General features: G+C 36.1%; 1 protein-coding gene across 1 annotated transcript; it reads left to right on the forward strand.

Annotated features, from left to right (window-relative positions):
• Window positions 1-1036: 1036 nt before the first annotated feature.
• On the forward strand, window positions 1037-11692 carry slc5a7a (solute carrier family 5 member 7a). Its single transcript, XM_051909422.1, has 9 exons — window positions 1037-1475; window positions 1744-1994; window positions 2515-2628; window positions 2754-2909; window positions 3076-3224; window positions 3664-3813; window positions 4167-4320; window positions 7650-7867; window positions 9625-11692. Exons 2-9 carry the CDS (start codon window positions 1811-1813, stop codon window positions 10276-10278), a joined length of 1779 nt encoding a protein of 592 aa, XP_051765382.1. The 5' UTR covers window positions 1037-1475; window positions 1744-1810; the 3' UTR covers window positions 10279-11692.
• The last annotated feature ends 2103 nt before the right edge of the window (window positions 11693-13795 follow it).

The following is a 13795-nucleotide window of genomic DNA, read 5'->3' on the forward strand; positions in this document are numbered from 1 at the left end:
ATCTTGACCAGGCCCTTTTCTAAACTACAAAGAACTTCAGCATCTGTACAGGAAGTATACCGTCTGCTTATAATTGGGACTCACTTGGCAAGCTGTCAAAATGTTACCAGTTAAATTAGTCGACTTGTCTGATAGCCTATAGGTAGAAGATATCTGGCTTCGTTTTTCAATTAAATTGGCTCGTTTGGAGAGTCGCATTCTTTCTTTTAAGCAAGCTATCAGATTCTTATTTCTCAAGGAAATTGATAAGATTTTATTTAGAATAGCCTGCTGTCAAACGTGCAATTAGCGTCTAAAAAGTCTCAAATTTCTGGAGATTTATTCTCGGGAAGCCTATCTCAAGTAATGTCCAGTGTCTATAAAAGCTCACATGACCAAACTGTGTTATTCATTTTATGTAGGCTAGGCTATGTTTTTCTTTTGCTATTTTTATACAGTTTTTCCTCGGAATTTTTCTTTCTTCCTTGATGGAACAATGCATTAAAGCTAACTAACATTAGCATCAATTTAAGCCACTTGGAAAGTGGCCAACAGCGTAAAATTTAGCCACTGGGTGGCAGAATGTCAGAATTGTAGTTCTTTGCAAATTTTAATTAAAAGAACCCAGAAAAACAGAGCACTCCTACAAAAAAAAAAAAAAAAAAAAAAAAACAGGTCTAAATGCTCTAAAAGTCTTTTAATATTTTGAATAGGCTACCTAAATTAAATTAATTCGTTGATTGGTTAATCCCTAGGCCCTACTTGCAAAATTCTCTACGAAACAAAATTAACAAAAATGCAGTTTTATTAAACGCTTTATGAAAATAGTTGTATATAGCAAAGTTAAAAACAAAGAGAACGTGTGAAAATACAGCAGGGTAAAAAGGCTACAACGAAGAAAAACGCACTATTGTGCTGGATTACTGTCGTGTTCAACGTTAATTAGTGTGCCAGTGCTGTTCAGTTTGAGTAAACACAACCCTCTTGACTTTTTTTATTTTGTATTCTCAATACACTTGAATTTGGAGCGTTTGGGTGGCGTCTGAAAAGCCCTTTTCTGAGTGTGGCGCGAGAGCTGGTTAGGTCCTCAGCACTCTGGACAGCGCCTGACTTCTGCTGCTCCGCTGCTGAGAGAGAGTGTGCTTATACTCAAACAGGCTGCCATAAAATACCAGTCAGGAAAAACATGAATGGAACCGATATATTTCACTACACTTGATTTACAGCGGTTTCCCCCCCATCTCGCGATTTTCAGTTGACTTAATAACCTCCTGTGACGCGCGGCTCATTTGCACGATCTGACATCTTTATTCATAAATAGCCCCCATTCACATCTCTCTGACGTTCATCGACCCTCTGACGAAACCTGCTCTTATAAGATTCACAGTAAGTTTGGCTCACTCTGAAATGTGCTGTAGTGTGCTCTCCTGAGGCGACAGTTGGGCTCTTTTTGCACTGTTGGTGGCAGTTAAGTGGCTGGTGGCTGATTCACAAAGGTGAGGCACCTTTCATGTGATTTTCAGTTATTAAAATGTCATTTTTTCCCATCTCAACAAGATACATGAAATCCATTAATTGAGCATGAAGCTTGGAGTGACTGAAATAACCTGCTGATTTAGACTAATATAGGCTACGCATTTCAAATCTTTTGTGCAACAACATTTCTGAATCCTGCATCTTCTTTGTGTTGAGAAGCAAAATAGACTGTTTGATTAGGCTATATATATAGTTTAATTCTCCTTCTTTTCTTACATACCTCTTTAGGTCTCTTTTCCTTAGGTCTCAATGTATTTCGGTTCTTTAGAGATACAACGACTTTAGCAGAGAGAAGATGAACATCCATGTGGAGGGGTTGGTGGCGATTGTCATCTTCTACCTGCTGATCCTTGTAGTGGGAATCTGGGCAGCATGGAAAAACAAGAATTCCGGAGTGGTGGAGGGAACTGATCGCAGTGAGACTATTATGGTCGGCGGAAGGGATATTGGATTATTTGTCGGCGCATTTACCATGACCGGTGAGTTTCAGAAAGAAATGAATAGAAAAGCCTTTACTGAATGTAGGCTTATGTGATAGTCTATAAAATGAATGCCGTTTTATGTTTACATTCTTTAGAGATGACAAACAAATAATATATAATGTATACAAAAGTTTTCTTGATGTCTTTCTACATTAAAGTAGACAGGCGAAATAAAGACAGGCGTTTACTTTAAACGAAATTTTTTAATAAAATCGTTTCCTTTTTTTCAGTTGAATAATAATGGTTCTGTTTTTGGCATTATAACCTTTAAATTAAATATAAAAATAAATAAATATTCCATTGAGCATGTATTGTATCGTGTTACTAATTATGTAGTACTTTATGTGACCACATATGGTATCTCCACACATATACAACCATTTACATAAATGTATATGTGTGTGTGTGTGTGTGTGTATATATATATATATATATTTATATATATTGAGAGAGAGAGAGAGAGAGAGAACAATATTCTTTCAAGACCAGACAATTTTAAAATCCACTTTCATTCCAGCGACTTGGGTCGGAGGGGGTTATATCAACGGCACAGCAGAGAATGTGTATCTTCCCGGGTACGGCTTGGCTTGGGCACAGGCTCCCTTTGGATACGCGCTCAGCCTTGTCGTGGGTATGTTGTGTATATATGCAGCTTTGATAAACGGTGAAAGGCATGTTTCAGTGTTTCAAGTTGACATGCAGAACTAGTAACATATCTGTCAATCATATAATTTCTATGAATTGATTCACGTCAAGGTGGCCTTTTCTTTGCTAAACCCATGCGCTCCCGGGGTTACGTCACCATGCTTGACCCCTTCCAGCAACTGTATGGAAAAAGGATGGGTGGTCTGCTATTCATCCCTGCTCTAATGGGGGAAATGTTCTGGTCAGCCGCCATCTTATCTGCCCTTGGTAAGAAAAGGAGGGAAATGATATCTTAGACAGACCTTTTCTCAAACAATCAGTACCTTTTGCAAGCTCTTCCATATTTTGGTTGGACAAATTCAACAAATACATTTTAAATACTGCAGTAAAGGTTACATAAACGTAATGAAAAATATCTTTCTTTATGTCACAGGGGCCACACTAAGTGTGATCATTGACATCGACATCAATATGTCTGTGATTATTTCGGCTCTTATTGCCATTTTCTACACGCTGGTGGGAGGACTCTACTCAGTGGCCTACACTGATGTTGTCCAGCTCTTCTGCATTTTTTTAGGACTGGTAAGGATTCACAGAGCCACATGATGAAGTCATCGCGGTGATGTCATTTAATTCAGGACTGCGTGTCTTCAGCAGCATATAACACTCTGTGATTGATCAAAGGGGCTGTCAGCTATGCAGTTAGGAGTAACGACTCATCAATCACCCTTTGTAGATACAACTAATAGAAATTAAAAAAAAAATGTATTTATTATTGCTACATTCATTTAATAACATTTCTAATATAACATTAGCAACTAAATAACATGGAAATTAAAATTTAATAATTTTATAATTTTATTAAAACAAAAAAAATATATAAAATTTCACAAAATGTAAAAATGTATAATGCATAAAATCAGATCTATTCACTAGCTACACATTAAGTTAAATATGGAGTGTTACAATGTTATAGATAGTTTATTACATGGTAATAGAGTGGGATATGTTCTCTCCATAGTGGGTGAGCGTCCCTTTTGCACTCTCAAACCCAGCTGTGTCTGACATCGGAGTGACAGCAGTGAAGCAGCTCCATGCTAATCAGACTGCATGGCTTGGGAAGATAGAAAGCCCTGACAAATGGATGTGGGCTGACAACTTCTGCCTTCTGGTGAGTGGACAACTCACTGTAGCATGATGGAATGGAGACACAATAATTTTGCCAATGGAGGATTGTTGATTCTGAAGGGCCAAACCTAATTTCTCACTTTATTGAACAATGCAATCATTCGTAGGGAGGAAAACTAAATAAGGCCAAAAAAAAAAAAAAAAAAATGGAGAGAGAGAGAGAGGATAAAGTGTAATACTGACCCAGCTATGTCACTCTTCTCTTGTAGGTTGCCATATTTAAATTAGCTTTAATGTTTGTAGTGTAATTTTTGCCAGATTTATAACACTCTTGATGTAATGCATCTGTATCATGATGTTTGGTGTCTGTATTTACATTGACATTTCTGTTTTTAGATGTTGGGGGGGATTCCCTGGCAGGTGTATTTTCAAAGGGTTCTTTCTGCCTCTTCAGCTACCTATGCTCAAGTCCTCTCATTCCTGGCTGCCTTTGGATGTATCATCATGGCTATTCCCTCCGTCCTGATTGGAGCAATAGGGGCTTCCACAGGTAAGACAAACCTCCATCAGAAACCTGATATTTTAACAACAATATCATAATTGAATGAGAGTGGAATGGTTAACAGGCGCAGCTGTGGTAAATAAATACATCTATACATATATACAATATATATATATATATATATATATATGAAATAATGTGCCTTCATAATGTTTAAACAACATTAAACTCAACAGTTGGTTTCCGGAAGTAAAAACATTCATTTTCTCCATAAGGAAAAGGATTTTGAACAATTACTTATAAACCTTTAAAGACAGTACTTCTATGAGCTACGAGGTTGCTAATCCATGGTATTTGCTTCTGCTCAGCCTGCATTATTTGAGCTTATTTTTAAATAATGTTGTTTAACAGTGGAATTTCTGGTGAAAAATTACATTACCCATAATGCTGTAGAGAAAATTACAGCAATCAGAGAGTCAAAAAAAGCAGTACGCACCAAAAAAAGCTCTTTAGCTCCACCCACTCCCATGAAACAGCAAATGACGTAATTGACCCTTCGCCGGGAGTTTGATTGACAAGCGATCTAACCAATCATAATGCCGAATCCACCATTTTGTCCGACAGAGCAGTCAGGAGTTAGAAGATTAACTTCGGTGGACTTGAACTTGAAAAATGGTGTGTACTGACGTCTTTCCGCGTTTGAAACAACATTCCTTCTCATGTTCATTCATGTTTATTTGATGCTTTTTATTGTTCGAATTTCTTAAAAAAAAATTTTTTTAAAAACTTTGTTTAATATCATAAGTCACCTGCTCTGTCTTTTCTGTCGACGTGTTGTCAGTGTCCTCTTTGCTCCGCGATGTATTTTTCACTCTGTGTGGCGTGACAGCGCCATGGCTTGTCGGACAAAGCAACAGTAACTAAGGGGGGCGGGTCTTTGCAAAGGGTCAATTGGGTCGATCTCCTTATACACTTTCAAAATACTGAAATGTTTGTTTGTGTGTGTGTATATATATATATATATATATATATATATATATATATGCATATTTTGCAATAAACTTAAAATATACTGTTTTTATACATATAATCAACATTTGTAAATCAGTAGTATGTATATATATATATATATATATATATATACACACAGTCAAACCAAAATTTATTCAGACACCTTGAACATTTCATTTATTAATACAGTTTATTCACTTATAGTTTTAAAAAATGGTAATAAAATATGACAAGATCTTAGAGTTAAACTGTCAGAAAAAAATAATCTTTATTATGTCAGATAACACTTAAGCAAAACATGGTCAGGTCAAAGTGTCTGAATAATTTTTGGGTTCAAAATTTTTTGGGGTATAATATGTCACAGTTAACTTTATTTTGCTATCCTCACTTACATAAATGAACTATAGTGTCCTGCATCCACTAGTAAAAATATATCAAAAATATTAAAAAAGTCTAAATAATTTTTTGGTTTGACTGTATATATATATATATATATATATATTCTTATAACATTTCTGTAAAGCTGCTTTGAAACAATATGTATTGTGAAAAGCACTATACAAATAAATGCGATTTGAATTAAATTATATTTCTCCATTGTTTTTAATTTGATTATGCGGTTCGCAATGCTTTATGGGATTGTAGTTCTTTCCCTCACTAAAACCGTTGAGTACACGGTCTTGTACCTTTGTCTTTTTAACTCTTTAACAAAGACTATTTGGTAACACTTTACAATAAGGTTCATTAGTTAAACATTAGTTAATGTATTAACTAACATGAATTAACCATGAGCAATACATTTGTTTCATCCTAGGTGTATGACTATCTTCTTTCAGACAAACACAATCAGAGATATATTTAAAAATATCCTTAGTCCTACCAAGGTTTATAATGGTAGTGAATGGGGGCATCCATCAATAATCAAAGCACGTCATTGCGTTCGGGTCAAAGGTTGCTCTTCCATCCAAATCGACTTGCGCAGTATGCGTACGGTCGTCCGCTGGAAGCTAGTTATTTGACTTTATGAAGTTTTAAATATGGATATTTTTCTTACAAAAACGCATCGCTTCACTTCTTAAGGCCTTTATTAACCCACTGGAGTCATATGAATTACTTACATTATGGATGGATGCTTTTTCTTTTTCTTTCTTTCTTTCTTTCTTTCTTTCTTTCTTTCTTTCTTTTTTTTTTTTTTCATAAATGCGGGCCCCCATTCACAAACATTATAAACCTTAGAGGACTAAGGAAATTTTCAAAAATATCTCAGATTGTGTTCATCTGGAAGAAGATAGTCATATATACCAAGGATGGCTTGAGAGTGAGTAAATCATGGGATAATTTTCATTTTTTGGGTGAACTAACCCTTTAAATAAACAACAGATGCAAACAAATTCACCCCAGCAGTCTAATTAGCCTGATTTACAGGCTGTATCCACTTACAGATCGCTAGACTGTGACTTTGGAGTGCAAAAAAAAAAAAAAAAAATGGGAAGGCTCACTATTTCAGGAATACAAGCTTCTTTATATGGCTTCAACATTGGACTTTTTAGATCTAAGTCAGAAATCTTTCCTTAAACAGATAATACAAAAGTGCTCTTAATTACACTCTAATTCTGTTGTTTTTTCTCCTTCATAACATGCCACATACCCTCGCCCTGAATAATTATTAACAGCTCATCCAAATTAAAAATTTGCATCAAAGCACTTTTCATACTGTTTCCTGCATATAATGTTTCCTTGTCCTAAAGCCCTTTTCCCTTTGAGCATGTACTGTATTTAGTACATACAGTCAGTAATTCTAATTATGTAATCACTTTTTTCTCTTTATTGGGGGGAACAGTCTGATTTGCTATGGTGTGTTGTGGAAGGTGTTCCCCAGGCTGTATCAGCCCCGGGTGGAAACCATGTTCCCTTCAGATCACTAAAGAAACGAGTAAATAACAACAGCTGGTCTCCCTCATACATTATTAACAGATTATCCGTTTAACGATGTGAACCCTGTAAATATTACATCTGAGGGAGGCACACAGCACCCAGATTTAATCAACAGACTTTCAGCATCAAAGACACAGCCAGTCACTTAAATTACTTAACTTATTGGGAATAACAGTCTAATCAAGGCATGTTCCTTTTGGATTAGAAGTAAAAAGAATTTGAAATAGAACCTTATAAATAATATTTAGTTTAATTTAATATGTATTCACCTCATGTATGATGCAATATATATATATATATATATCTATATCTATATCTATCTATCTATCTATCTATATCTCTATCTATCTATCTATCTATATATATATATATATATATATATATAGTGGTTTTTACACAAAGTATGCAGTAAGTACGTTCTACCTCCACAGATTGGAACATGACAACCTACGGGCCAATTCCTCCCATGCAGAGGGACCAGTCCGACATGATCTTACCAATCGTGCTACAGCACCTGTGCCCAGCCTATATCTCCTTTTTTGGTCTGGGGGCAGTTTCTGCTGCAGTGATGTCATCCGCTGACTCATCCATCCTATCGGCCAGCTCCATGTTCGCTAGGAACATCTACCAGCTCGCTTTCCGGCAATCGGTGAGAGCCAGTCTAATTTAATTCACTGCAAAGTCATTCAATGCAAAAATGGCTCAGTATTTTGTCTTGATTTCCAGTACAAATATCATTTAAAAAAAAAAAAAAAAAAAAAAAATCAAGCTATATTGAAGCACAATGATCAAAAATTTGCCAAAAAAAACTTAAATCAAAGGGAAAAACTATTTTCTTTTTTGTACCTCATTATGAGTTTTTTCCCTTTTCTTGTTTTTTCATTTAATTTTGATCATTTTTAGAGGACAACACTTTATATCTTAAGTCATTTTGCTTCTTAAGTAAACTTATCTTCACTCTAAGAAAAGTGTGAAAAATAGGGCACTATATATTTTGTTAATAAAAAGAAACTTTCCGTATTGATTTTTCACAGGTGTTTTACCCATATTTTGATTTACGCATTGCATTGTGTTGTGTTTTAGGATTAAAGAAAATGTCAGAAAAACTTAACGGATAATGTCCTGGCAGAAAATTACAAGTACCTTTTCCATTTTCTAGGGTTTTTTTTTTCTTTTTTTCTTTTCTTACAGTGTTGATTTAAAGGATTAGTTCACTTTAAAATGAAAATTACCCCAAGCTTTACTCACCCTCAAGCCATCCTAGATGTAGGCCTATATGACTTTCTTCTTTCTGATGAACACAATCGGAGTTATAGTAATAAACATCCTGACACATCCAAGCTTTATAATGGCAGTGAATGGGAAACGAGTATGAAGCTCAAGAAAGTGCATCCATCCATCATAAACGTACTCCACATGGTTCCGGAGGCTTAATAAAGGCCTTCTGAAGTGAAGCAATGCATTTGTGTAAGAATAATATCCATATTTAACAAGTTATAAAGTAAAATATCTAGCTTCCACCAGACCGCCTTCCGTATTCAACTTAGGAAGAAAGTGTAAAACTTTTGCAGTTCAAAACGCTTACGCTACGTCCTATGCCTTCCATATTCAACTTACAAAAAAAGTTTACTTACGAACGCTTTTATCATAATTTGAATACGGAAGGCGACATGGCGGAAGCTAGTTATTTTACTTATAACTTGTTAAATATGGATATTTTTCTTACATAAACGCATTGCTTCACTTCAGAAGGCCTTTATCAACCCCCGGAGACATGTGGAGTACATTTTAGATGGATGGATGCACTTTCTTGAGCTTCATACTCGTGGTTTCCCATTTACTGCAATTATAAAGCTTGGACGCATCAGCGTATTTATTAATATTACTCCAATTGTGTTAATCAGAAAGAAGAAAGTCATATACACCTAGGGTAACTTGAGGGTGAGTAAAGCTTGGGGTAATTTTTCATTTTAAAGTGAACTAATCCTTAAGAATATTTAGATATTTATACTGGAAAACATGACAAAAATACTGAGTAAGAAAATCATTTTCTGCAGTGTCGGAATACCTGACTTCTCTAAAAATGATAAATATGCATGCTTGCAAATGCAGTAATAAAATAATTCAAAGGAATGTTCACTCAATAATAATAATAATAATAATAATAATCGGTCATCATTTACCATGTCTTTCAAAATCTGAATGACTCATTCTTGACACAAAAGAAGATATTATGCATAATGTCTCATCTGTTGTTGTCCACATAATGAGAAACACTTTTACTGTTTAGATGCATCAAAATAAAACTGTATATTAATCAACTTAATCAAACAGAAATGCATAGTTTTCTCAGTTATCATTTTATTTCCTCTCTAACTCTCATCTCATCTTTGTACTGACCTCAAGGCTTCCGACCGTGAGATTGTGTGGGTCATGCGGATCACTATTTTTGTGTTCGGGGCTCTTGCGACGGCAATGGCTCTCCTGACTGGGACTGTCTACGGTTTATGGTACCTAAGCTCTGACCTTGTCTACGTCATCATCTTCCCCCAACTCATCTGTGTTCTTTTTGTCCGTGGCACGAACACCTATGGCGCGGTGGCTGGATACGTTTTTGGAATGATCCTGCGCATTGGCGGAGGGGAACCTTATCTCAAACTGCCTCCCTTCATCTACTACCCTGGGTGGACCATTGAGGAGAAGGTCCATCATGTGACCAATGAGGTGGAATACCTGGTGTTGCAAAGGTTTCCCTTTAAGACAGTTTCCATGCTGGCCTCGTTCCTAAGCAACATAGCCGTCTCACACCTGTTTAAGTACCTGTTTGAGAGTGGCACTTTGTCAGCTAAATATGATTTCTTGGATGCAGTTGTGGCCAAGCACAGTGCTGAAATAATGGACAAGACCACACTGGTGAACAAGAACATCATTGGACTGAATGAAATGGCCCCAGTCAAGCCAAGACTTAGTGTTACTTTAGCAGCTACCTTCTCCAGGAAAGAAACCCTGACCGAAGAGGAAGACTCCAGCCCGGAGTCACCAAGCCATGAGATCAAGTAGAGGCTTTATGCCTGATCCTGAGACTCTCTAGTGGCTCCATAATGTGAAGAACGGTGCTTCACTCAATAAGTAAAGAAATATCAGATTTTAATTACATAATTAATTCACTCCACACCATTTTCTGGAATTTCCATCACTTCTTTCAGAAGGGAACTGGATAGCAACTGAAACTCTATTGAAAATGGCAAAGAGAGAAGAAAACAGCAGAGATTCGTGTGGTTTGAGTAATATTAGGAAAAAAACTGACTTGGTGTTACTTACCTTGAGAAGCTCTTCGACTCCTGTTGGTATGTACAATCCTTAGTGACTCTCCTTTCCCTTCTAAAGAAAATGTTGAGATACTGTGATAATCCTGGAGAAATAGTAATATTAAAGGGACTGTTCACCCAAAAATGTTCTGTCATCATTTACTCAACCTCATGTGGTCATACAATTAAAGTCAGTGGGCTGTTTTGGACCCTATTGACTTTTGTATGGGGAAAAAAAGCAGTTCTTCAAAGTATCTTTTTTGTGTTCTAGCATTGAAAATGATGACAAAATTTTCATTTTTGGGAGAAATATTCCTTTAATTCCACTGAATCTGTACACAAATCAGTCCAGATTTTAAAAAAAGAAAGAAAATGTAACAGTGATTATAATATATCAAATTATAGCTATATATGAATAGATAATAGGTGTAAGTTCATGCGTCATGCCATTATGTACGTCAACCTCCCATGATAGATATTAGTACAGATTATCCTATCGTCCTATCATAAAAATCAAATGTAGCTAAACAGTTATATGCTGTTCCATAAATACGTAATTATATAACAAGTGATGTGCTTCCCATCTACAGAATACCTTTAACAACTGTGACATAAGTGCACATGTGGCAAATGTATTTTTCATGTTCATAGTGCAATATTAAGGTGAACAGGAAAACAAAGAACATGGAAATATATATATAATCTTAAATCGCCTTAATTAGCTACAGTACATTGATTAAATGGGGGTGATTGGACATTATGCAAACCCGGTTGGTCACTTTGTTGTACTTGAAAATGAATGTAGCTGCAAATGATTTACCAGATGTAATAATAACCTCTTCGGGTCTGTGATGTGTTATATTTTGTGATTTGATGTCAAAAGAAGTCATTGTACCTGGTTCCAGGATGAGCCAGCTGCTGTGTTATTTTGTTGGCTTTAGCAATACAGAAATTTGTGTGATGTGTGTATTTATATTTCAATGAATATAACTGTCCAGTATTCCACTAATGTAAAGTATCACTTTACTGTTCTATATATAAGTACATATATATTTATTTGGATTGGTTGGAGCCAGCTACACAAATCTATATTTATTTATTTATTAATTGTGGCCTACAGATTAAACATAGGATTGTTAAAAGATAATAAATTTTATTGTTAAGACTTTCATAGTTGTGTATTATTACTATGTAAGTAATCCAGTCCACAAAAACTCTGAGTAGAGGTTTTCCCTTTTGTTTAAATTCATTGAACTTGACAAAGTGTGTTTAAATACATTGTGTTTATTCCCGTTTGTCATACCAAACCCATTTTCTAAATCTGATGCTATTTTGAATGCCAAAACGGTCTGTGGAATGCTGTAGGATCTGCGGGTAATTACGAAAATGCGCGTCTGAAAACGTGACAATTTATGGCATTAACTCTCTTCAACTTCCAATGTCACCGTTAAGAGACGGCACTCTAAAAATAGCCAGTACGTTATTTACATTACTCTAAGTGCTCTGCTGGTCTTAGTGGGGCGGGGCAGGGTTGAATAAGGAGGAGGGAAGTAAAGGCGGGGGTTGGGCCGGGTCTCTTATGCGTCTTTTCATACACTGCGTCAATGTCCTGGGGGTGGACGATGACGCTGTTTTCGCCCCACCCAACCATGTCCCGAGCTTGTCCTCCATTTTGTCCTTGCTGTCCAAAATTTAATCCCATTACATCGTCAAGGCTGGATATGCCAGAGATCCCATTCACAAAAGAACAGCGAAGAGCACTTGTGGTGATTAATAATCACCGCAATGGGGCGGTACTGTTAGCTTAGCCAAAAGTCAAGCCATTTTTATCCTTCCAACTGATGAGGTGTTTGTGGCCATCTAAGGTGTCCGGAAAAACCTCAAAGACTATTTACTCGCCAAAAGATACAGTCATGGTTAGCAGTTTAGTTATATCCAAATGTCTTCTGTGCTTAACCTTAAGGGAAATACACATCAGAGATATTCATTTTTAAACCGCTAGCTGGGCAGTGGGCGGTCTCTGGTTTTCTTGGTGATCACGTCTCCCCCCACAAATCAGTAATGAAATGCTTGAGGTTCAAGAATCTCGGCTGAAATATGGTGCATCTAATTGAATCAGCCTAAGTGAGGGACATTTGTCCTCTCTCATGCTTCAATCGATCAAATCTCCCACAACGACTGTTAGAAGCACAGCCTGTGAACGAAGCTAGCAGGCAGCATTCATTTGTATTCACGCCCGTCATTATTTATTTGAACAATTTCCTTTACTGCAAATCTGTAACGGATACAGATCATGTTGTACCAACTGCACCCAGTGAGAATTTCCTTTCTATTCTTTGTTAAGTGGCTACATAGTCCCCAGTGTGCTGTAGAAGACAATCTTAGGACATGCCTCCTCTGCAGCCTCAGCTGTACTTCTCTTAATGCCAGGGTCTTCATGTATCTGTCAAGAAATCATCTCCCTATTGAAGGAGGCAGGTGTAATTAGATTGGCTCTCATTAAACCTAGGGGAATAATTGGGCATGCTGGGAAATATAGTTTTGGGCCTTACCAGAAGATAGTAGGTATAATGTAATGAGAAAGATAAGAGACTACAGATGAGGTAAAATATCTGCAAAGAATTACTTACTTTTTGACTTTCCTGAAAAGCAATTGACAATTTTGAGCACTGAAAGAAAATTTATTGTATTTTGTATTTAAGTGACAATAAAAGACTTGGTAACGCTTTATTGTACAATGTCCCTGTTACATGTTACAAGTACTTAGTATATTAATAACAGTAAGTTATGCATAATAACCATAAACCCTAAGTACATTACATTTTAATGTTAATTTTGCTCATTACTTATTTGTGTAATTACAATTTAACAAAAACACCTTAAAATGAAGTGTAATCAAAGATTTTTGTATTTAAAGAGGGTTAGTCTACCCAAAAATGGAATTTCTGTCATTAATTACTCACCCTTGTGTTGTTCCAAACCTGTTAGACATTCTTTCATCTTTGGAACACAAATTAAGACATTTTTTTATGAAATCCAAGGTTTTTTTTTTATCCCCTATTAGAAAGCAACATAATTGCCACATTCAAGGTCCAGAAAAGTAGTAAAGACATCGTTAAAATCAACGTGACTTCAGTGGTTCAACCTTAATGTTATGAAGAGACGAGAATACTTTTTGTGTGCAAAAACAAAACAAAAATAATGACTTTATTCAACAATTTCTTCTCTACCCTGTCAGTCTTGTACGCAGTTGACGCAGTGCAGCGCTT

The sequence above is a fragment of the Ctenopharyngodon idella genome, chromosome 1 (assembly GCF_019924925.1).
Source record: "Ctenopharyngodon idella isolate HZGC_01 chromosome 1, HZGC01, whole genome shotgun sequence".
Lineage (NCBI taxonomy): Eukaryota > Metazoa > Chordata > Actinopteri > Cypriniformes > Xenocyprididae > Ctenopharyngodon > Ctenopharyngodon idella.